The following is a 24,581-nucleotide window of genomic DNA, read 5'->3' on the forward strand; positions in this document are numbered from 1 at the left end:
CGACGAAACGGTCTACAGAGAGGTGGTAGCCAATGACGACGAAACGGTCTACAGAGAGGTGGTAGCCAACGACGACAAAACGGTCTACAGAGAGGTGGTAGCCAATGACGACGAAACGGTCTACAGAGAGGTGGTAGCCAACGACGACAAAACGGTCTACAGAGAGGTGGTAGCCAACGACAAGGAAACGGTCTACAGAGAGGTGGTAGCCAACGACGACGAAACGGCCTACAGAGAGGTGGTAGCCAACGACGACAAAACGGCCTACAGAGAGGTGGTAGCCAACGACGACGTAACGGTCTACAGAGAGGTGGTAGCCAACGACGACGAAGCGGTCTACAGAGACGTGGTAGCCAACGACGACGAAACGGTTTACAGAGAGGTGGTAGCCAACGACGAGGAAGCGACCTACAGAGAGGTGGTAGCCAACGACGACGAAACGGCCTACAGAGAGGTGGTAGCCAACGACGAGGAAGCGGCCTACAGAGAGGTGGTAGCCAACGACGACAAAACGGTCTACAGAGAGGTGGTAGCCAACGACGACGAAACGGTCTACAGAGAGGTGGTAGCCAACGACGACGAAACGGTCTACAGAGAGGTGGTAGCCAACGACGACGAAACGGTCTACAGAGAGGTGGTAGCCAACGACGACGAAACGGTCTACAGAGAGGTGGAAGCCAACGACGACGAAACGATCTACAGAGAGGTGGTAGCCAATGACGACGAAACGGTCTACAGAGAGGTGGTAGCCAACGACGACGAAACGGCCTACAGAGAGGTGGTAGCCAACGACGACGAAACGGTCTACAGAGAGGTGGTAGCCAACGACGACGAAACGGTCTACAGGGAGGTGGTAGCCAACGACGACGGAACGGTCTACAGAGAGGTGGTAGCCAACGACGACAAAACGGCCTACAGAGAGGTGGTAGCCAACGACGACATAACGGTCTACAGAGAGGTGGTAGCCAACGACGACGAAGCGGTCTACAGAGAGGTGGTAGCCAACGACGACGAAACGGTCTACAGAGAGGTGGTAGCCAACGACGACAAAACGGCCTACAGAGAGGTGGTAGCCAACGATGACAAAACGGCCTGCAGAGAGGTGGTAGCCAACGCCGACGTAACGGTCTACAGAGAGGTGGTAGCCAACGACGACGAAGCGGTCTACAGAGAGGTGGTAGCCAACGACGACGAAACGGTCTACAGAGAGGTGGTAGCCAACGACGAGGAAGCGGCCTACAGAGAGGTGGTAGCCAACGACGACAAAACGGTCTACAGAGAGGTGGTAGCCAACGACGACGAAACGGCCTACAGAGAGGTGGTAGCCAACGACGACGAAACGGTCTACAGAGAGGTGGTAGCCAATGACGACGAAACGGTCTACAGAGAGGTGGTAGCCAACGACGACAAAACGGTCTACAGAGAGGTGGTAGCCAACGACGAGGAAACGGTCTACAGAGAGGTGGTAGCCAACGACGACGAAACGGCCTACAGAGAGGTGGTAGCCAATGACGACGAAACGGTCTACAGAGAGGTGGTAGCCAACGACGACGAAACGGTCTACAGAGAGGTGGTAGCCAATGACGACGAAAGGGTCTACAGAGAGGTGGTAGCCAACGATGAGGAAGTGGCCTACAGAGAGGTGGTAGCCAACGACGATGAAACGGCCTACAGAGAGGTGGTAGCCAACGACGAGGAAGCGGCCTACAGAGAGGTGGTAGCCAACGATGACAAACCGGCCTACAGAGAGGTGGTAGCCAACGACGACAAAACGGCCTACAGAGAGGTGGTAGCCAACGACGACGTAACGGTCTACAGAGAGGTGGTAGCCAACGACGACGAAGCGGTCTACAGAGACGTGGTAGCCAACGACGACGAAACGGTTTACAGAGAGGTGGTAGCCAACGACGAGGAAGCGGCCTACAGAGAGGTGGTAGCCAACGACGACGAAACGGCCTACAGAGAGGTGGTAGCCAACGACGAGGAAGCGGCCTACAGAGAGGTGGTAGCCAACGACGACAAAACGGTCTACAGAGAGGTGGTAGCCAACGACGACGAAACGGTCTACAGAGAGGTGGTAGCCAATGACGACGAAACGGTCTACAGAGAGGTGGCAGCCAACGACGACAAAACGGTCTACAGAGAGGTGGTAGCCAACGACGACGTAACGGTCTACAGAGAGGTGGTAGCCAACGACGAGGAAGCGGCCTACAGAGAGGTGGTAGCCAACGAGGACGAAACGGCCTACAGAGAGGTGGTAGCCAACGACGAGGAAGCGGCCTACAGAGAGGTGGTAGCCAACGACGACAAAACGGTCTACAGAGAGGTGGTAGCCAACGACGACGAAACGGCCTACAGAGAGGTGGTAGCCAACGACGACGAAACGGTCTACAGAGAGGTGGTAGCCAATGACGACGAAACGGTCTACAGAGAGGTGGTAGCCAACGACGACAAAACGGTCTACAGAGAGGTGGTAGCCAACGACGAGGAAACGGTCTACAGAGAGGTGGTAGCCAACGACGACGAAACGGCCTACAGAGAGGTGGTAGCCAATGACGACGAAACGGTCTACAGAGAGGTGGTAGCCAACGACGACGAAACGGTCTACAGAGAGGTGGTAGCCAATGACGACGAAAGGGTCTACAGAGAGGTGGTAGCCAACGATGAGGAAGTGGCCTACAGAGAGGTGGTAGCCAACGACGATGAAACGGCCTACAGAGAGGTGGTAGCCAACGACGAGGAAGCGGCCTACAGAGAGGTGGTAGCCAACGATGACAAACCGGCCTACAGAGAGGTGGTAGCCAACGACGACAAAACGGCCTACAGAGAGGTGGTAGCCAACGACGACGTAACGGTCTACAGAGAGGTGGTAGCCAACGACGACGAAGCGGTCTACAGAGACGTGGTAGCCAACGACGACGAAACGGTTTACAGAGAGGTGGTAGCCAACGACGAGGAAGCGGCCTACAGAGAGGTGGTAGCCAACGACGACGAAACGGCCTACAGAGAGGTGGTAGCCAACGACGAGGAAGCGGCCTACAGAGAGGTGGTAGCCAACGACGACAAAACGGTCTACAGAGAGGTGGTAGCCAACGACGACGAAACGGTCTACAGAGAGGTGGTAGCCAATGACGACGAAACGGTCTACAGAGAGGTGGCAGCCAACAACGACAAAACGGTCTACAGAGAGGTGGTAGCCAACGACGACGTAACGGTCTACAGAGAGGTGGTAGCCAACGACGAGGAAGCGGCCTACAGAGAGGTGGTAGCCAACGAGGACGAAACGGCCTACAGAGAGGTGGTAGCCAACGACGAGGAAGCGACCTACAGAGAGGTGGTAGCCAATGACGACAAAACTGTCTACAGAGAGGTGGTAGCCAACGACGAGGAAGCGGCCTACAGAGAGGTGGTAGCCAACGACGACGAAACGGCCTACAGGGAGGTGGTAGCCAACGACGAGGAAGCGGCCTACATAGAGGTGGTAGCCAACGACGACAAAACGGTCTACAGAGAGGTGGTAGCCAACGACGACGAAACGGTCTACAGAGAGGTGGTAGCCAATGACGACGAAACGGTCTACAGAGAGGTGGTAGCCAACGACGACAAAACGGTCTACAGAGAGGTGGTAGCCAATGACGATGAAACGGTCTACAGAGAGGTGGTAGCCAACGACGACAAAACGGTCTACAGAGAGGTGGTAGCCAACGACAAGGAAACGGTCTACAGAGAGGTGGTAGCCAACGACGACGAAACGGCCTACAGAGAGGTGGTAGCCAACGACGACAAAACGGCCTACAGAGAGGTGGTAGCCAACGACGACGTAACGGTCTACAGAGAGGTGGTAGCCAACGACGACGAAGCGGTCTACAGAGACGTGGTAGCCAACGACGACGAAACGGTTTACAGAGAGGTGGTAGCCAACGACGAGGAAGCGACCTACAGAGAGGTGGTAGCCAACGACGACGAAACGGCCTACAGAGAGGTGGTAGCCAACGACGAGGAAGCGGCCTACAGAGAGGTGGTAGCCAACGACGACAAAACGGTCTACAGAGAGGTGGTAGCCAACGACGACGAAACGGTCTACAGAGAGGTGGTAGCCAACGACGACGAAACGGTCTACAGAGAGGTGGTAGCCAACGACGACGAAACGGTCTACAGAGAGGTGGTAGCCAACGACGACGAAACGGTCTACAGAGAGGTGGAAGCCAACGACGACGAAACGATCTACAGAGAGGTGGTAGCCAATGACGACGAAACGGTCTACAGAGAGGTGGTAGCCAACGACGACGAAACGGCCTACAGAGAGGTGGTAGCCAACGACGACGAAACGGTCTACAGAGAGGTGGTAGCCAACGACGACGAAACGGTCTACAGGGAGGTGGTAGCCAACGACGACGGAACGGTCTACAGAGAGGTGGTAGCCAACGACGACAAAACGGCCTACAGAGAGGTGGTAGCCAACGACGACGTAACGGTCTACAGAGAGGTGGTAGCCAACAACGACGAAGCGGTCTACAGAGAGGTGGTAGCCAACGACGACGAAACGGTCTACAGAGAGGTGGTAGCCAACGACGACAAAACGGCCTACAGAGAGGTGGTAGCCAACGATGACAAAACGGCCTGCAGAGAGGTGGTAGCCAACGCCGACGTAACGGTCTACAGAGAGGTGGTAGCCAACGACGACGAAGCGGTCTACAGAGAGGTGGTAGCCAACGACGACGAAACGGTCTACAGAGAGGTGGTAGCCAACGACGAGGAAGCGGCCTACAGAGAGGTGGTAGCCAACGACGACAAAACGGTCTACAGAGAGGTGGTAGCCAACGACGACGAAACGGCCTACAGAGAGGTGGTAGCCAACGACGACGAAACGGTCTACAGAGAGGTGGTAGCCAACGAAGACGAAACGGTCTACAGAGAGGTGGAAGCCAACGACGACGAAACGGTCTACAGAGAGATGGTAGCCAATGACGACGAAACGGTCTACAGAGAGGTGGTAGCCAACGACGACGAAACGGCCTACAGAGAGGTGGTAGCCAACGACGACGAAACGGTCTACAGAGAGGTGGTAGCCAACGACGACGAAACGGCCTACAGAGAGGTGGTAGCCAACGACGCCGAAACGGCCTACAGAGAGGTGGTATCCAACGACGACAAAACGGTCTACAGAGAGGTGGTAGCCAACGAGGACAAAACGGCGTACAGAGAGGTGGTAGCCAACGACGAGGAAACGGCCTACAGAGAGGTGGTAGCCAACGACGACGAAACGGTCTACAGAGAGGTGGTAGCCAACGACGACGAAACGGTCTACAGAGAGGTGGTAGCCAACGACGACGAAAACGGCCTACAGAGAGGTGGTAGCCAACGACGACAAAACGGCGTACAGAGAGGTGGTAGCCAACGACGAGGAAAAGGCCTACAGAGAGGAGGTAGCCAACGACGAGGAAACGGCCTACAGAGAGGTTGTAGCCAACGACGACAAAACGGCCTACAGAGAGGTGGCAGCCAACGACGACGAAACGGTCTACAGAGAGGTGGTAGCCAACGACGACGAAACGGTCTACAGAGAGGTGGTAGCCAACGACGACGAAACGGCCTACAGAGAGGTGGTAGCCAACGACGACGAAACGGCCTACAGAGAGGTGGTAGCCAACGACGACGAAACGGCCTACAGAGAGGTGGTAGCCAACGACGACGAAACGGCCTACAGAGAGGTGGTAGCCAACGACGACGACACGGCCTACAGAGAGGTGGTAGCCAACGACGACGAAACGGCCTACAGAGAGGTGGTAGCCAACGACGACGAAACGGCCTACAGAGAGGTGGTAGCCAACGACGACGAAACGGTCTACAGAGAGGTGGTAGCCAACGACGACGAAACGGCCTACAGAGAGGTGGTAGCCAACGACTACGAAACGGTCTACAGAGAGGTGGTAGCCAACGACGACGAAACGGCCTACAGAGAGGTGGTAGCCAACGACGACGAAACGGTCTACAGAGAGGTGGTAGCCAACGACGACGAAACGGCCTACAGAGAGGTGGTAGCCAACGACGACGAAACGGTCTACAGAGAGGTGGTAGCCAACGACGACGAAACGGTCTACAGAGAGGTGGTAGCCAACGACGACGAAACGGCCTACAGAGAGGTGGTAGCCAACGACGACGAAACGGCCTACAGAGAGGTGGTAGCCAACGACGACGAAACGGCCTATAGAGAGGTGGTAGCCAACGACGACGAAACGGCCTACAGAGAGGTGGTAGCCAACGACGACGAAACGGTCTACAGAGAGGTGGTAGCCAACGACGACGAAACGGCCTACAGAGAGGTGGTAGCCAACGACGAGGAAACGGCCTACAGAGAGGTGGTAGCCAACGACGACGAAACGGCCTAGAGAGAGGTGGTAGCCAATGACGACGAAACGGTCTACAGAGAGGTGGTAGCCAACGACGAGGAAGCGGCCTACAGAGAGGTGGTAGCCAACGACGACGAAACGGTCTACAGAGAGGTGGTAGCCAACGACGACGAAACGGTCTACAGAGAGGTGGTAGCCAACGACGACGAAACGGCCTACAGAGAGGTGGTAGCCAACGACGAGGAAGCGGCCTACAGAGAGGTGGTAGCCAACGACGAGAAAACGGTCTACAGAGAGGTGGTAGCCAACGACGACGAAACGGCCTACAGAGAGGTGGTAGCCGACGACGAGGAAAGGCCTACAGAGAGGTGGTAGCCATTGACGACGAAACGGTCTACAGAGAGGTGGTATCCAACGACGACAAAACGGTCTACAGAGAGGTGGAAGCCAAACGACGACGAAACGATCTACAGAGAGGTGGTAGCCAACGACGACGAAACGGTCTACAGAGAGGTGGTAGCCAACGACGACGAAACGGCCTACAGAGAGGTGGTAGCCAACGACGACGAAACGGCCTACAGAGAGGTGGTAGCCAACGACGACGAAACGGCCTACAGAGAGGTGGTAGCCAACGACGACGAAACGGCCTACAGAGAGGTGGTAGCCAACGACGAGGAAATGGACTACAGAGAGGTGGTAGCCAACGACGACGATAAGGACTACAGAGAGGTGGTAGCCAACGACGACGAAACGGTCTACAGAGAGGTGGTAGCCAACGACGACGAAACGGTCTACAGAGAGGTGGTAGCCAACGACGACGTAACGGCCTACAGAGAGGTGGTAGCCAACGACGACAAAACGGCGTACAGAGAGGTGGTAGCCAACGACGAGGAAACGGCCTACAGAGAGGTGTTAGCCAACGACGAGGAAACGGCCTACAGAGAGGTGGTAGCCAACAACGACGAAACGGCCTAGAGAGAGGTGGTAGCCAACGACGACGAAACGGTCTACAGAGAGGTGGTAGCCAACGACGAGGAAGTGGCCTACAGAGAGGTGGTAGCCAACGACGACGAAACGGTCTACAGAGAGGTGGTAGCCAACGACGACGAAATGGCCTACAGAGAGGTGGTAGCCAACGACGAGGAAGCGGCCTACAGAGAGGTGATAGCCAACGATGACAAAACGGTCTACAGAGAGGTGGTAGCCAACGACGACGAAACGGCCTACAGAGAGGTGGTAGCCGACGACGAGGAAAGGCCTACAGAGAGGTGGTAGCCAACGACGATGAAACGGCCTACAGAGAGGTGGTAGCCAACGACGACGAAACGGCCTACAGAGAGGTGGTAGCCGACGACGAGGAAAGGCCTACAGAGAGGTGGTAGCCAACGACGACGAAGCGGCCTACAGAGAGGTGGTAGCCAACGACGAGGAAAAGGCCTACAGAGAGGTGGTAGCCAACGACGACGAAGCGGCCTACAGAGAGGTGGTAGCCAACGACGACAAAACGGCGTACAGAGAGGTGGTAGCCAACGACGAGGAAATGGACTACAGAGAGGTGGTAGCCAACAACGACGAAACGGACTACAGAGAGGTGGTAGCCAACGACGACGAAACGGTCTACAGAGAGGTGGTAGCCAACGACGACGAAACGGTCTACAGAGAGGTGGTAGCCAACGACGACGAAACGGCCTACAGAGAGGTGGTAGCCAACGACGACAAAACGGCGTACAGAGAGGTGGTAGCCAACGACGAGGAAACGGCCTACAGAGAGGTGGTAGCCAACGACGAGGAAACGGCCTACAGAGAGGTGGTAGCCAACGACGACAAAACGGCGTACAGAGAGGTGGTAGCCAACGACGAGGAAATGGACTACAGAGAGGTGGTAGCCAACAACGACGAAACGGACTACAGAGAGGTGGTAGCCAACGACGACGAAACGGTCTACAGAGAGGTGGTAGCCAACGACGACGAAACGGTCTACAGAGAGGTGGTAGCCAACGACGACGAAACGGCCTACAGAGAGGTGGTAGCCAACGACGACAAAACGGCGTACAGAGAGGTGGTAGCCAACGACGAGGAAACGGCCTACAGAGAGGTGGTAGCCAACGACGAGGAAACGGCCTACAGAGAGGTTGTAGCCAACGACGACAAAACGGCCTACAGAGAGGTGGCAGCCAACGACGACGAAACGGTCTACAGAGAGGTGGTAGCCAACGACGACGAAGCGGTCTACAGAGAGGTGGTAGCCAACGACGAGGAAGTGGCCTACAGAGAGGTGGTAGCCAATGACGACGAAACGGTCTACAGAGAGGTGGTAGCCAACGACGACGAAACGGCCTACAGAGAGGTGGTAGCCAACGACGAGGAAGCGGCCTACAGAGAGGTGGTAGCCAACGACGACAAAACGGTCCACAGAGAGGTGGTAGCCAACGACGACGAAACGGCCTACAGAGAGATGGTAGCCGACGACGAGGAAAGGCCTACAGAGAGGTGGTAGCCAACGACGACGAAACGGCCTACAGAGAGGTGGTAGCCAACGACGAGGAAAAGTCCTACAGAGAGGTGGTAGCCAACGACGACGAAGCGGCCTACAGAGAGGTGGTAGCCAACGACGACAAAACAGCGTACAGAGAGGTGGTAGCCAACGACGACGAAACGGCCTACAGAGAGGTGGTAGCCAACGACGACGAAGCGGCCTACAGAGAGGTGGTAGCCAACGACGACGAAACGGCCTACAGAGAGGTGGTAGCCAACGACGACGAAACGGCCTACAGAGAGGTGGTAGCCAACGACGACGAAACGGCCTACAGAGAGGTGGTAGCCAACGACGACGAAACGGTCTACAGAGAGGTGGTAGCCAACGACGACGAAACGGCCTACAGAGAGGTGGTAGCCAACGACGATGAAACGGTCTACAGAGAGGTGGTAGCCAACGACGACGAAACGGTCTACAGAGAGGTGGTAGCCAACGACGACGAAACGGCCTACAGAGAGGTGGTAGCCAACGACGACGAAACGGCCTACAGAGAGGTGGTAGCCAACGACGACGAAACGGCCTATAGAGAGGTGGTAGCCAACGACGACGAAACGGCCTACAGAGAGGTGGTAGCCAACGACGACGAAACGGTCTACAGAGAGGTGGTAGCCAACGACGACGAAACGGCCTACAGAGAGGTGGTAGCCAACGACGACGAAACGGTCTACAGAGAGGTGGTAGCCAACGACGACGAAACGGCCTACAGAGAAGTGGTAGCCAACGACGACGAAACGGCCTACAGAGAGGTGGTAGCCAACGATGACGAAACGGCCTACAGAGAGGTGGTAGCCAACGACGACGAAGCGGCCTACAGAGAGGTGGTAGCCAACGACGACGAAACGGCCTACAGAGAGGTGGTAGCCAACGACGACGAAACGGCCTACAGAGAGGTGGTAGCCAACGACGACGAAACGGCCTACAGAGAGGTGGTAGCCAACGACGACGAAACGGTCTACAGAGAGGTGGTAGCCAACGACGACGAAACGGCCTACAGAGAGGTGGTAGCCAACGACGATGAAACGGTCTACAGAGAGGTGGTAGCCAACGACGACGAAACGGTCTACAGAGAGGTGGTAGCCAACGACGACGAAACGGCCTACAGAGAGGTGGTAGCCAACGACGACGAAACGGCCTACAGAGAGGTGGTAGCCAACGACGGCGAAACGGCCTATAGAGAGGTGGTAGCCAACGACGACGAAACGGCCTACAGAGAGGTGGTAGCCAACGACGACGAAACGGTCTACAGAGAGGTGGTAGCCAACGACGACGAAACGGCCTACAGAGAGGTGGTAGCCAACGACGACGAAACGGTCTACAGAGAGGTGGTAGCCAACGACGACGAAACGGCCTACAGAGAAGTGGTAGCCAACGACGACGAAACGGCCTACAGAGAGGTGGTAGCCAACGATGACGAAACGGTCTACAGAGAGGTGGTAGCCAACGACGACGAAACGGCCTACAGAGAGGTGGTAGCCAACTACGACGAAACGGCCTACAGAGAGGTGGTAGCCAACGACGACGAAACGGCCTACAGAGAGGTGGTAGCCAACGACGACGAAACGGCCTTCAGAAGCATTTCTGGTCTATTTACTTGGTCAGGTTCTTTAATGATTTTTTTTAACCTTTTTGGGGTGTTACAAGTAAACTCTTTTTCAGGACCCTGTCTTTCAAAGATAATTCATAAAAATCCAAATAACTTCACAGATCTTCATTGTAAAGGGTTTAAACACTGTTTCCCATGCTTGTTCAATGAACCATAAACAATTAATGAACATGCACCTGTGGAACGGTCGTTAAGACACTAACAGCTTACAGATGGTAGGCAATTAAGGTCAAAGATATGAAAACTTAGGACACTAAAGAGGCCTTTCTACTGACTCTGAAAAACACCATTATAAAGATGCCAAGCGTCTCTGCTCATCTGTGTGAATGTGCCTTAGGCATGCTGCAAGGAGCCATGAGGACTGCAGATGTGGCCAGGGCATTAAATTGCAATGTCCGTACTGTGAGACGCCTAAGACAGCGCTACAGGGAGACAGGACGGACAGCTGATTGTCCTTGCAGTGGCAGACCACATAACACCTGCACAGGATCGGTACATCTGTACACCACACCTGTGTGACAGGTACAGGATGGCAACAACAACTGCCCATGTTACACCAGGAACACACATTCCCTCCATCAGTCCTCAGACTGTCCGTAATAAGCTGAGAGAGGCTGGACTGAGGGCTTGTAGGCCTGTTGTAAGGCAGGTCCTCACCAGACATCACCGGCAACAACGTTGCCTATGGGCACAAACCCACCATCACTGGACCAGACAGGACTGGCAGAAAGTGCTCTTCACTGATGAGTTGCGGTTTCGTCTCTCACCAGGGGTGGTGGTCGGATTCGCGTTTATCATCGAAGGAATGAGCGTTACACCGAGGCCTGTAATCTGGAGCGGGATCGATTTGGAGGTGTAGAGTCCATCAAGGTCTGGGGTGGTGTGTGACAGCATCATCGAACTGAGCTTGTTGTCACTGCAGACAATCTCAACGCTGTGCGTTACAGGTAAGACATCCTCCTCCCTCATGTGGTATCCTTCCTACAGGCTCATCCTGACATGACCCTCCAGCACGACAATGCCACCAGCCATACCGCTCGTTCTGTGTGTGATTTCCTGCAAGCAGGAATGTCAGTGTTCTGCCATGGCCAGCAATTGAGCACGTCTGGGACCTGTTGGATCAGAGGGTGAGGCCTAGGGCCATTCCCCCCAGAAATGTCTGGGAACTTGCAAATGCCTTGGTGGAAGAGTGGGGAAAAATCTCACAGCAAGAACTGGCAAATCTGGTGCAGTCCACGAGGAGGAGATGCACTGCAGTACTTAATGCAGCTGGTGGCCACACCAGATACTGACTGTTACTTTTGATTTTGAACCCCCTTTGTTCAGGGACGCATTATTCCATTTCTGTTAGACACATGTCTGTGGAACTTGTTCAGTTTGTCTCAGTTGTTGAATCTTATGTTCATACAAATATTTACACGTTAAGTTTGCTGAAAATAAACGCAGTTGACAGTGAGAGGACGTTTCTTTTTTTGCTGAGTTTAGATGAGTACTGAATTGCATGGCCTCTAAAGGCACATTTAAAAGTGTCCCATACAATAAGGGGATCTGCTGTACCTAATGTTATGTCTGAAAAAGTCAGTTATACATTTTTCTGTCCTAGTTATAAACAATTTATCATCTAGTAGGCTTTGATTAAATGTCCAATATCCTCGCCCACGTGGAAATTCTGTAAGAGTAATATATATGCCAATTATGTGATGATCCGACCACATTCTGTCCCCTATCAACACTTTAACTTTTGGTGCCAGAGAGAATGACATAAGAAAGTAGTCAAGACGAGAAGCTTGATTAAACCTCGATGTATATCTCAGTAGGTCAGGATATTAAACCTCCTCCATGTATATCTCACTAGGTCAGGATATTAAACCTCCTCCATGTATATCTCACTAGGTCAGGATATTAAACCTCCTCCATGTATATCTCACTAGGTCAGGATATTAAACCTCCATGTATATCTCACTAGGTCAGGATATTAAACCTCCTCCATGTATATAACTCCACTATGAACTCTCACATTATGTAGCTGACATGTTATTACTCCTCTATGAACACTCACAGTATGTAGCCGACATCACAGTATGTAGCCGACATGTTATAACTCCTCTATGAACACTCACAGTATGTAGCCGACATGTTATAACTCCTCTATGAACACTCACAGTATGTAGCCGACATGTTATAACTCCTCTATGAACACTCACAGTATGTAGCCGACATGTTATAACTCCTCTATGAACACTCACAGTATGTAGCCGACATGTTATTACTCCTCTATGAAGACTCACAGTATGTAGCCGACATCACAGTATGTAGCCGACATGTTATAACTCCTCTATGAACACTCACAGTATATACATGATGACCCCTACTGCCCAACAGTCCACCGGTCGACCGTACCGGTGTCTGGCCACAACCTCGGGAGCTGGGAGAGAGAGAGAGAGAATTGAAATTGAATTGAGAGCGAGTGAGAGAAATAGAGACAAGGTTAAGGGAAGATGGAGACGTGTGGGGACAGAGAGAAGGTTAAGGGGTGATGGAGAGGTGGGGGGACAGAGAGAAGGTTAAGGGGTGATGGAGAGGTGGGGGGACAGAGAGAAGGTTAAGGGGTGATGGAGAGGTGGGGGGACAGAGAGAAGGTTAAGGGGTGATGGAGAGGTGGGGGGACAGAGAGAAGGTTAAGGGGTGATGGAGAGGTGGGGGGACAGAGAGAAGGTTAAGGGGTGATGGAGAGGTGGGGGGACAGAGAGAAGGTTAAGGGGTGATGGAGAGGTGGGGGGACAGAGAGAAGGTTAAGGGGTGATGGAGAGGTGGGGGGACAGAGAGAAGGTTAAGGGGCGATGGAGAGGTGGGGGGACAGAGAGAAGGTTAAGGGGTGATGGAGAGGTGGGGGGGACAGAGAGAAGGTTAAGGGGTGATGGAGAGGTGGGGGGACAGAGAGAAGGTTAAGGGGTGATGGAGAGGTGGGGGGGACAGAGAGAAGGTTAAGGGGTGATGGAGAGGTGGGGGGACAGAGAGAAGGTTAAGGGGTGATGGAGACGTGGGGGGACAGAGAGAAGGTTAAGGGGTGATGGAGAGGTGGGGGGACAGAGAGAAGGTTAAGGGGTGATGGAGAGGTGGGGGGACAGAGAGAAGGTTAAGGGGTAATGGAGAAGTGGGGGGACAGAGAGAAGGTTAAGGGGTGATGGAGACGTGGGGGGACAGAGAGAAGGTTAAGGTGTGATGAGAGGTGGGGGGACAGAGAGAAGGTTAAGGGGTGATGGAGAGGTGGGGGGACAGAGAGAAGGTTAAGGTGTGATGAGAGGTGGGGGGGACAGAGAGAAGGTTAAGGGGTAATGGAGAGGTGGGGGGGACGGAGAGGTGGGGGGGACAGAGAGAAGGTTAAGTGGTGATGGAGAGGTGGGGGGGACGGAGAGGTGGGGGTACAGAGTGTAAAACAACACACTTACTTCATTAATCATCAGCTAGATGAATCAGTATTCATCCTCCTTCTCCTCACTCTTCTCTCTCTCCTCTCTCTCCTCCCTCTCTCTCCTCCTCGCACTTCCCTCTCTCTCTCTCCCCTCTCTTCCCTCTCTCCTCCCCTCTCTCTCTTCCCTCTCTCTTCCCTCTCTCTCTCTCTCCTCTCTCTCTTCCCTCTCTCTCTTCCCTCTCTCCTCTCTCTCTCTTCCCTCTCTTCTCTCTCTTCCCTCTCTCCTCTCTCTCTCCCCTCTCTCCTCCTCTCTCTTCCCTCTCGCTCTCTCCTCCTCTCTCTTCCCTCTCTTCTCTCTCTTCCCTCTCTCCTCTCTCTCTCCCCTCTCTCTCTCCTCCTCTCTCTTCCCTCTCTCTCTCTTCCCTCTCTCTCTCTCCTCTCTCTCTTCCCTCTCTTCTCTCTCCCCTCTCTTCTCTCTCTCCTCTATCTCCTCTCTCTCTTCCCTCTCTCTCCTCTCTCTCTTCCCTCTCTCTCGTCTCTTTCGGCCCTCCTTTATTTCCACTCTTATATTGATCAGTTAATTTATTTCCCTTCCTCTCTTTCTCCAGCTCTCATTATTTATCTGATTAATTAACTAGTCTCTGGTGTGAATGACTGCGCTTCCCTTTATTGTAGATAGAGGACTGGAGGAGGAGGAAAGAAGGGAAATACAGAGAGGAGGAGAGCAGAAAGAGGGGGAAGCGCGAGAGGTACCTTACCCAGGTACTCCGGTGTTCCACAGGGTTCTGTGATGGAACCGTTCTCAAACTTGGACAGGTAGAAATCCCGCAGAACCACTTTGTTGTGATTGTTCTCTGCGTAGTACATCAGGTTCTCCAACTGTAGAACCACAAAACACACCACACACACACACACTAGAGCAGACAGAGAGCTTCATATCTTTACCATGGTTCTGTTTGGGCGGTATGCAAATTGGAGTGGGTCCAGGGAGTCTGGGATGATGGTGTTGATGTGAGTCCTTGACCATCCTTTCAAAGCATTTCATGGCTACAGATGTTAGTGCTATGGGGCTACATATGTTAGTGCTATGGGGCTACAGATGTTAGTGCTATGGGGCTACAGATGTCAGTGCTATGGGGCGATAGTCATTTAGACAGGTTACCTTGGTGTTCTTAGGCACAGGGACTATGGTGGTCTGCTGTAAAACATATAGGTATTACAGACTGGGTCAGGGAGGTTGAACATGTCAGTGAAGACACTGAGTACACATCCTGGTAATCCTTCTGGCCCTGCGGCTTTGTAAATGTTAAGGTCTTACTCACATCATCTACGGAAAGCATGATCACACAGTCATCCGGGACAGCTGTTGCTCTCATGCATGGTTCAGTGTTGCTAGCCTTGAAATTCGATCTTGGTCCTATATTGATGCTTTGCATGTTTGATGGTTTGTCGGAGGGCATAGCGGGATGTGTGTGTGTGTGTGTGTGTGTGTGTGTGTGTATGTAACAGCATCTCTCTTCTATGTGTCCCAAAAGAAACTGAGCACGTTTACATGCACACTAATAATTAGAGATTAAACTGATTATGGCTGTCACGTTCTGACCTTTATTTCCTTTGTTTTGTGTTTATTTAGTATGGTCAGGGCGTGAGTTGGGTGGGCAATCTATGTTTGTTTTTCTATGATTTGGGGATTTCTATGTTTCGGCCAAGTATGATTCTCAATCAGAGGCAGGTGTCATTAGTTGTCTCTGATTGAGAATCATACTTAGGTAACCTGGGTTTCACTGTTTGTTTGTGGGTGATTGTCTATGTTAGTTGCTTGTGTCAGCACAGTTCTCATTATAGCGTCACGGTCGTTAGTCGTTTATTGTTTCGTATAGTTTGTATTCAGGGTTCAGTGCTTTCTTTAATTAAAAAATCACCATGAACACATACCACCCTGCATTTTGGTCCGCTTCATACGACGATCGTGACAGAATCACCCACCAACCAAGGACCAAGCGGCGTGGTGACAGGCAGCGGCAGCAGGAGCAGCGCAAGGAGGAAGGGACATGGGAGGATGAGTTGGATGGTAAAGGACCCTGGACACAGCCAGGAGAATATCGCCGTCCCAAGGAAGAGCTGGAGGCAGCGAATGCGGAGAGGCGCTGGTATGAGGAGGCAGCGAAGGCGGAGAGGCGCTGGTATGAGGAGGCAGCGAAGGCGGAGAGGCGCTGGTATGAGGAGGCAGCGAAGGCGGCGTGGATGGAAGCCCGAGAGTCAGCCCCAAAAATGTATTGCGTTGGGAGGCACACAGGAAGTGTGGCGAAGCCAGGTAGGACACCTGCGCCAACTTCCTGTGCTTACCGGAGGGCGAGAGAGAGGGTGTGTCACACCCTGACCATAGAAACATACAAAGCAAACTATGTTTTGTTTGGTCAGGGTGTGATCTGAGTGGGCATTCTATGTTGGATGTCTAGTTTGTCTGTTTCTGTGTTTGGGCCTGATATGGTTCTCAATCAGAGGCAGGTGTTAGTCGTTGTCTCTGATTGGGAGCAATATTTAGGTAGCCTGTTGTGTCATTTTGGGTTGTGGGTGATTGTCTATGTTTGTTGCTTGTGTCAGCACAGGTCTTATGATAGCTTCATGGTCGTTATTTGTTTATTGTTTTTTTCGTCATCTATTAAATTATGCGTTCACACCACGCTGCGCTTTGGTCCGCTTCATACCACGATCAATGGCAGAAGGCAGAGTACGGCGCTAGTAAGGTAAACATCTTAATACTAGTAAGGTAAACACTTATCTTCATACTAGTCATGTAAACACTTATCTTCATACTAGTCATGTAAACACTTTACTTATCTTAATAGGCGTACGGTCAAAATCAAAGTTAGCACACGCTGTTTAAAACCCCTGGATTTCTGAGCAATCTTTCAAATGATAAGGACGTGAAGAACTTAGTCGTTGTCCCAGCTGCGTGTTTGACCTGAGCATGTGCCAACACCGGTAACACAAGCCTCCCTCTTATGAACGAGTGAAGTGAGTTCGGAAAAAACGGAATGTAGGTATCTTTTGAAATTGTTTTCACGTGGTTGCTAGAACTCCCTTGAGGTAGCCTGATTAGAACTCCCTTTAGGTAGCCTGATTAGAACTCCCTTTAGGTAGCCTGATTAGAACTCCCTTTAGGTAGCCTGATTAGAACTCCCTTTAGGTAGCCTGATTAGAACTCCCTTTAGGTAGCCTGATTTGAACTCCCTTTAGGTAGCCTGATTAGAACTCCCTTTAGGTAGCCTGATTAGAACTCCCTTTAGGTAGCCTGATTAGAACTCCCTTTAGGTAGCCTGATTAGAACTCCCTTTAGGTAGCCTGATTAGAACTCCCTTTAGGTAGCCTGATTAGAACTCCCTTTAGGTAGCCTGATTTGAACTCCCTTTAGGTAGCCTGATTAGAACTCCCTTTAGGTAGCCTGATTAGAACTCCCTTTAGGTAGCCTGATTAGAACTCCCTTTAGGTAGCCTGATTAGAACTCCCTTTAGGTAGCCTGATTAGAACTCCCTTTAGGTAGCCTGATTAGAACTCCCTTTAGGTAGCCTGATTAGAACTCCCTTTAGGTAGCCTGATTTGAACTCCCTTTAGGTAGCCTGATTAGAACTCCCTTTAGGTAGCCTGATTTGAACTCCCTTGAGGTAGCCTGATTAGAACTCCCTTTAGGTAGCCTGATTAGAACTCCCTTTAGGTAGCCTGATTAGAACTCCCTTTAGGTAGCCTGATTAGAACTCCCTTTAGGTAGCCCGATTTTAGATTTGTCCATGTAATCAATTACTAGGGAAATCATTCTTCTTGCAAAGAATATAAGCGGTTTAAACAAATTATTATATTAATCGGACTATTCACAATAATCATATTATTGTGTGCATGTAACCATAGTCCCTGTGTTTACTAAATGGAGCTTTGGGCAAGATGTGTGGAGGGGTGCTTTAATGTTAGGAGGGACTCCTCAAGGTTTCTTGGTTTTACCTGTGACCTACCTTGAGGTTCCTGTGTACGATGTTGAGTGAGTGTAGATAGGATACGGCCTCTAGAACCTGTTTGATCACGTTGGAGGCATCTCTCTCTGTATAATTCCCCTGGTCCAGAATCCAGTCAAACACATCACCGCCTGTAGCCCTGCAACACACGCACACGCACGCGCACACGCACACACCTTGTTATTAGTCCATTACATGTTCTTTAATGTAACCTTTATTTAACTAGACAAGTCAGTTAAGAACAAATTCTTATTTACAATGACGGCCTAGTCTGGCCAAACCCGGACGACGCTGGGCCATATCCTATCTAAATCTCCCTATGGGACTCCCAATCACGGCCGGTTGTGATACAGCCTGGATTCGAACCAGGGTGTCTGTAGTAACGCCTCAAGCACTGGGATGCAGTGCCTTGTGGACTGTGCCACTCGGGAGCCCAGTCCACAAGTAGACTGCAAGTAGAGTTAGTGATGAGTGCATCTCATTACCCCTGGTCTCTCTCTCATTACCCCTGGTCAAACGGCTCCCTGGTCTCTCTCTCTCATTACCCCGGGTCTCTCTCCCATTACCCCTGGTCTCTCTCTCATTATCCCTGGTCAAACGGCTCCCTGGTCTCTCTCCCATTACCCCTGGTCTCTCTCCCATTACCCCTGGTCTCTCTCCCATTACCCCTGGTTAAACGGCTCCCCAGTCTCTCTCTCATTACCCCCGGTCTCTCTCTCATTACACCTGGTCAAACGGCTCCCCGGTCTCTCTCTCATTACCCCTGGTCAAACGGCTCCCCGGTCTCTCTCTCATTACCCCTGGTCAAACGGCTCCCCGGTCTCTCTCTCATTACCCCATGTCAAACGGCTCCCCGGTCTCTCTCTCATTACCCCATGTCAAACGGCTCCCGGTCTTTCTCTCATTACCCCTGGTCAAACGGCTCCCCGGTCTCTCTCTCATTACCATTGGTCAAACGGCTCCCGGTCTCTCTCTCATTACCCCTGGTCAAACGGCTCCCCGGTCTCTCTCTCATTACCATTGGTCAAACGGCTCCCGGTCGCTCTCTCATTACCCCTAGTCTCTCCCTCATTACCCCTGGTTTCTCTCTCTCTCATTACCCCTGGTCCAACGGCTCCCTGGGCTCTCTCTCATTACCCCTGGTCTCTCTTTACCCCTGGTCCAATGGCTACCTGGTCTCTCTCTCATTTACCCCTGGACTCTCATTATCCTTGGACCAATGGCTCCCTGGTGTCTCATTACCCCTGGTCTCTCATTACCCCTGGTCCAACGGCTCCCTGGGCTCTCTCTCATTACCCCTGGTCTCTCTTTACCCCTGGTCCAATGGCTACCTGGTCTCTCTCTCATTTACCCCTGGACTCTCATTATCCTTGGACCAATGGCTCCCTGGTGTCTCATTACCCCTGGTCTCTCATTACCCCTGGTCCAACGGCTCCCTGGGCTCTCTCTCATTACCCCTGGTCTCTCTCTCATTACCCCTGGTCTCTCTCTCATTACCCCTGGTCTCTCTCTCATTACCCCTGGTCTCTCTCTCATTACCCCTGGTCTCTCTCTCATTACCCCTGGTCTCTCATTACCCCTGGTCTCTCTCTCTCTCATTACCCCTGGTCTCTCTCTCATTACCCCTGGTCAAACGGCTCACAAGTAGACTGCAAGTAGAGTTAGTGATGAGTGTATCTCATTACCCCTGGTATCTCTCTCATTACCCCTAGTCTCTCTCCCATTACCCCTGGTCTCACTCTCATTACCCCTGGTCTCTCTCTCATTACCCCTGGTCAAACGGCTCCCCGGTCTCTCATTACCCCTGGTCAAACGGCTCCCGGTCTCTCTCTCATTACCCCTGGTCAAACGGCTCCCCGGTCTCTCTCTCATCACCCCTGGTCCAACGGCTCCCCGGTCTCTCTCTCATTACCCCTGGTCTCTCTCTCATTACCCCTGGTCCAACGGCTACCTGGGCTCTCTCTCATTACCCCTGGTCTCTCTCTCATTACCCCTGGTCCAACGGCTACCTGGGCTCTCTCTCATTACCCCTGGTCTCTCTCTCATTACCCCTGGTCCAACGGCTACCTGGGCTCTCTCTCATTACCCCTGGTCTCTCATTACCCCTGGTCCAATGGCTCCCTGGTCTCTCTCTCATTTACCCCTGGTCTCTCATTACCCTTGGTCCAATGGCTCCCTGGTGTCTCTCTCATTACCCCTGGTCTCTCATTACCCCTGGTCCAACCGCTCCAAGGGCTCTCTCTCATTACCCCAGGTCTCTCTCTCATTACCCCTGGTCTCTCCCTCATTACCTCTGGTCTCTCTCTCATTACCCCTGGTCTCTCTCTCATTACCACTGGTCTCTCTCTCATTACCCCTGGTCTCTCTCTCATTACCCCTGGTCTCTCTCTCATTACCCCTGGTCTCTCATTACCCCTGGTCTCTCATTACCCTTGGTCCAATGGATCCCTGGTATCTCCCTCATTACCCCTGGTCTCTCATTAACCCTGGTCTCTCATTACCCCTGGTCTCTCTCTCTCATTACCCCTGGTCCAACAGATCCCTGGTCTCTCTATCATCATTAGTGTGCTTGTATCTGTGTCACTCTACTTTAATATTAACTCCTGTCTCACGCCTCCCGTCTCATATCTGTTGCAATCTGTTATAAACTAATCGCAGTTATCCAATAAGAGCCCTCCGAGCCCAGAGCTAACCCAATGAGCTGTAAAACGTGTGTGTGAGTGTGTTGACAGTCATCGCGAGCTCATGCTGATTTTTGATGACAATTGTTATTATTTTATTTTCTCTGCCTACACCCTATAGGAGAAACACTCATCCATTAGTACTGCTTTAGGAACACAGTGGTGGGCGTGCAGTTACCAACACAGCAGTTTTATTAAGGGTAAATATCTAATCTAGCTAAAATAGTGTATTTCCTCTGTTGCAGACAGAGGCAGAGCACCGTAGTAAAACGCACTCTGTAGCCTTGGAGGTCGTGAATACAGTAGACACCCTGTAGCCTTGGAGGTCATGAATACAGGAGACACCCTGTAGCCTTGGAGGTCGTGAATACAGTAGACACCCTGTAGCCTTGGAGGTCGTGAATACAGTAGACACCCTGTAGCCTTGGAGGTCATGAATACAGTAGACACCCTGTAGCCTTGGAGGTCGTGAATACAGTAGACACTCTGTAGCCTTGGAGGTCATGAATACAGTAGACACCCTGTACTCACAGCTCCTGGATGATGAAGAACTCCTTCCGCGTCTCAAAAGTGTCGATCAGTTGGAGGATGTTTGGATGGTTGACCCTGGAACAGCCAGAGGTGGAGGCATTCAGACACACAAACTGGTTTCTATTGACTAAGTCTGGCTGAGGACTGAGGACCTCAGTGTCTGCTGGCTGAGGACTGAGGACCTCAGTGTCTGCTGGCTGAGGACTGAGGACCGCAGTGTCTGCTGGCTGAGGACTGAGGACCACAGTGTCTGCTGGCTGAGGACTGAGGACCACAGTGTCTGCTGGCTGAGGACTGAGGACCTCAGTGTCTGCTGGCTGAGGACTGAGGACCTCAGTGTCTGCTGGCTGAGGACTGAGGACCTCAGTGTCTGCTGGCTGAGGACTGAGGACCACAGTGTCTGCTGGCTGAGGACTGAGGACCACAGTGTCTGCTGGCTGAGGACTGAGGACCTCAGTGTCTGCTGGCTGAGGACTGAGGACCACAGTGTCTGCTGGCTGAAGACTGAGGACCACAGTGTCTGCTGGCTGAGGACTGAGGACCTCAGTGTCTGCTGGCTGAGGACTGAGGACCTCAGTGTCTGCTGGCTGAGGACTGAGGACCAGAGTGTCTGCTGGCTGAGGACTGAGGACCACAGTGTCTGCTGGCTGAGGACTGAGGACCTCAGTGTCTGCTGGCTGAGGACTGAGGACCACAGTGTCTGCTGGCTGAGGACTGAGGACCTCAGTGTCTGCTGGCTGAGGACTGAGGACCACAGTGTCTGCTGGCTGAGGACTGAGGACCACAGTGTCTGCTGGCTGAGGACTGAGGACCACAGTGTCTGCTGGCTGAGGACTGAGGACCACAGTGTCTGCTGGCTGAGGACTGAGGACCACAGTGTCTGCTGGCTGAGGACTGAGGACCACAGTGTCTGCTGACTGGGTTTTATTCTTTCTTTAAATTAATGTCTGCTTTAGATCCGGAGAACAGGTTTGCATCTCAAATGGCTCCCTGCTTTAGGAGAACATCTCAAATGCCTCCCTGTACCAGTGTTGAAAGTAGTAGACTCTACAGGGCACAGGGTTTCATTTGGGATGCCAGGTGTGTGGACCCACTGGCTTTATCAATGTAGAAAACAAAAAACGTCAGTTGTACTTTGATAAGCCTGCTTTCAAATGTTCCGTCAGGGTTTCTACTTCCACTCAGATACATAAAGAAAGACTAATTTAACAGGATCACGTACATTTTGAGAGGGGGTCTGTCTCTCTGTTCATCAGGGGATCACGTACATTTTGAGAGGGGGTCTGTCTCTCTGTACATCAGGGGATCACGTACATTTTGAGAGGGGGTCTGTCTCTCTGTTCATCAGGGGATCACGTACATTTTGAGAGGGGGTCTGTCTCTCTGTACGTCAGGGGATCACGTACATTTTGAGAGGGGGTCTGTCTCTCTGTACATCAGGGGATCACGTACATTTTGAGGATCTGGATTTCATTCTTGGCAGCCTTGCGTACTTTCCTCCCGTCCTTCTTCAGAAACTTCTTACAGACAAACACCTTGTTGGTCTGTCTGTCTTTAGCCATACACAGCTCACAGAACTCCTTCCTAGAGAGAGAAAGAGGAGTGAGAGAGGGGGAGAGAGAGAGACAGAGAGGGGAGAGAGAGAGAGGAGAGAGGAGAGAGAGGGGGGAGAGAGACAGAGAGGAGTGAGAGAGGGGGAGTGAGACAACGAGAGAGAGGGGAGAGAGGGGAGAGAGAGGGAGAGAGACAGAGAGGAGAGAGAGAGAGAGAGGACAGATGCATTCTATTTCACCCTAACCCTAAACATATGGAATTGTTTCACCATGGATAATTTATCAATTTGATTTAGAATTTTAGGTAACAACAAAACATAAAATTAAAAAAAAGATATATATATTGAATTTGTCCTTTTACTGCTATAGGCCATAGAAACTAAATGATTAACACATTCATAAATGGCAAAACAGACAGTAAAACAATGAATCATAAGGAAAAAGGTGTTGCAGGGCAGATATTGTTTTATTCTATAAACTACTGACAACAAGTTAAAACATTAGTATTGTGTTGTTTAAAAATTAACTTATTTTCTTTCCATTATTCAAGGTCTGACAAAACATTGCATCTTTATTGTTATTTTGACCAGTTGTCATTTTCTGCAAATAAACAATAAATGCTCTAAATGACAATATTTTAATTTGAGAGAAATGTTGTCAGCAGTTAATAGAATGAAACAAAAAATAGAATAGAACAAAAATGTTAATTTTACCCAAACACCTCGAAATAGTAAACCAGAGAAACTGAGGACGGTACAGCCTCTAAAATGGATTAAATACATATCATTATGGGGTATTGTGATGTCATTATGGGGTATTGTGATGTCATTATGGGGTATTGTGATGTCATTATGGGGTATTGTGTGTAGATTGATGAGGAAAACATTTTATTTAATCCATTTTAGAACAAGTCTGTAACGTAACAACATGTGGAGAAAGGGAAGGGGTCTGAATACTTTCTGAAAGCTCTGTATATGCAGTACATATATATTTTACCACATTTTTGGGAGGAAGTTGGGAAAAGTTTGTGTATATCATGATGACATTTTGTAACGTTTTTGTTTGTTTTGGTCTTGGAACACAAGGCAAACCGAAGTCTACGCCCCTTTGTCTGTGATTGGTCAACAGTAGGGATTCTTTAAGGAAGTGTTCGCTGTCATTTAACGAGAGACTAATCGCCAAATGTATTAGTAAGATGTAAAAATCTTCTCAACAAAAACGTCAAAACTAAGGACAGTTTTAATCTTAAATGAATTCTGACTAATTTGAGGAAGTGTACAGTCGTGGCCAAAAGTTTTGAGAATGACACAAATATTAATTTCCATAAAGTCTGCTGCTTCAGTGTCTTCAGATATTTTTGTCAGATGTTACTATGGAATACTGAAGTATAATTACAAGCATTCCATAAGTGTCAAAAGCTTTTATTGACAATTACATGAAGTTGATGCAAAGAGTCAATATTTGCAGTGTTGACCCTTCTTTTTCAAGACCTCTGCAATCTGCCCTGGCATGCTGTCAATTAACTTGTGGGCCACATCCTGATTGATGGAAGCCCATTCTTGCATAATCAAGGCTGGGAGTTTGTTTAGAATTTGTGGGTTTTTGTTTGTCCACCCGCCTCTTGTTGATTGACCACAAGTTCTCAATGGGATTAAGGTCTGGGGAGTCCTGGCCATGGACCCAAAATATCAATGTTTTGTGCACCGAGCCACTTAGTTATCCCTTTTGCCTTATGGCAAAGTGCTCCATCATGCTGGAAAAGGCATTGTTCATCACCAAACTGTTCCTGGATGGCTGGGAGAAGTTGCTCATGGAGATTGTGTTGGTACCATTCTTTATTCATGGCTGTGTTCTTAGGCAAAATTGTGAGTGAGCCCACTCCCTTGGCTGAGAAGCAACCCCAAACAT

The 24,581-nt window shown here is 51.2% G+C and overlaps 1 protein-coding gene across 1 annotated transcript in view; it reads right to left on the reverse strand.

The window, feature by feature from the left end:
- Nucleotides 1–12,834: 12,834 nt before the first annotated feature.
- Nucleotides 12,835–24,581, reverse strand: part of LOC110531295 (caM kinase-like vesicle-associated protein) — an 89,917-nt gene continuing 78,170 nt past the window's right edge. The window contains exons 3-7 of the mRNA XM_036986981.1: nt 22,573–22,704; nt 21,121–21,195; nt 17,909–18,047; nt 14,660–14,780; nt 12,835–12,914 (exon numbers count right to left, since the gene is read on the reverse strand). Coding sequence (XP_036842876.1) covers nt 12,835–12,914; nt 14,660–14,780; nt 17,909–18,047; nt 21,121–21,195; nt 22,573–22,704 — 547 coding nt within the window. The remainder of the gene's footprint in view (nt 12,915–14,659; nt 14,781–17,908; nt 18,048–21,120; nt 21,196–22,572; nt 22,705–24,581) is intronic.

The sequence above is a fragment of the Oncorhynchus mykiss genome, chromosome 9, assembly GCF_013265735.2.
Source record: "Oncorhynchus mykiss isolate Arlee chromosome 9, USDA_OmykA_1.1, whole genome shotgun sequence".
In the NCBI taxonomy this organism is placed as follows: Eukaryota; Metazoa; Chordata; class Actinopteri; order Salmoniformes; family Salmonidae; genus Oncorhynchus; species Oncorhynchus mykiss.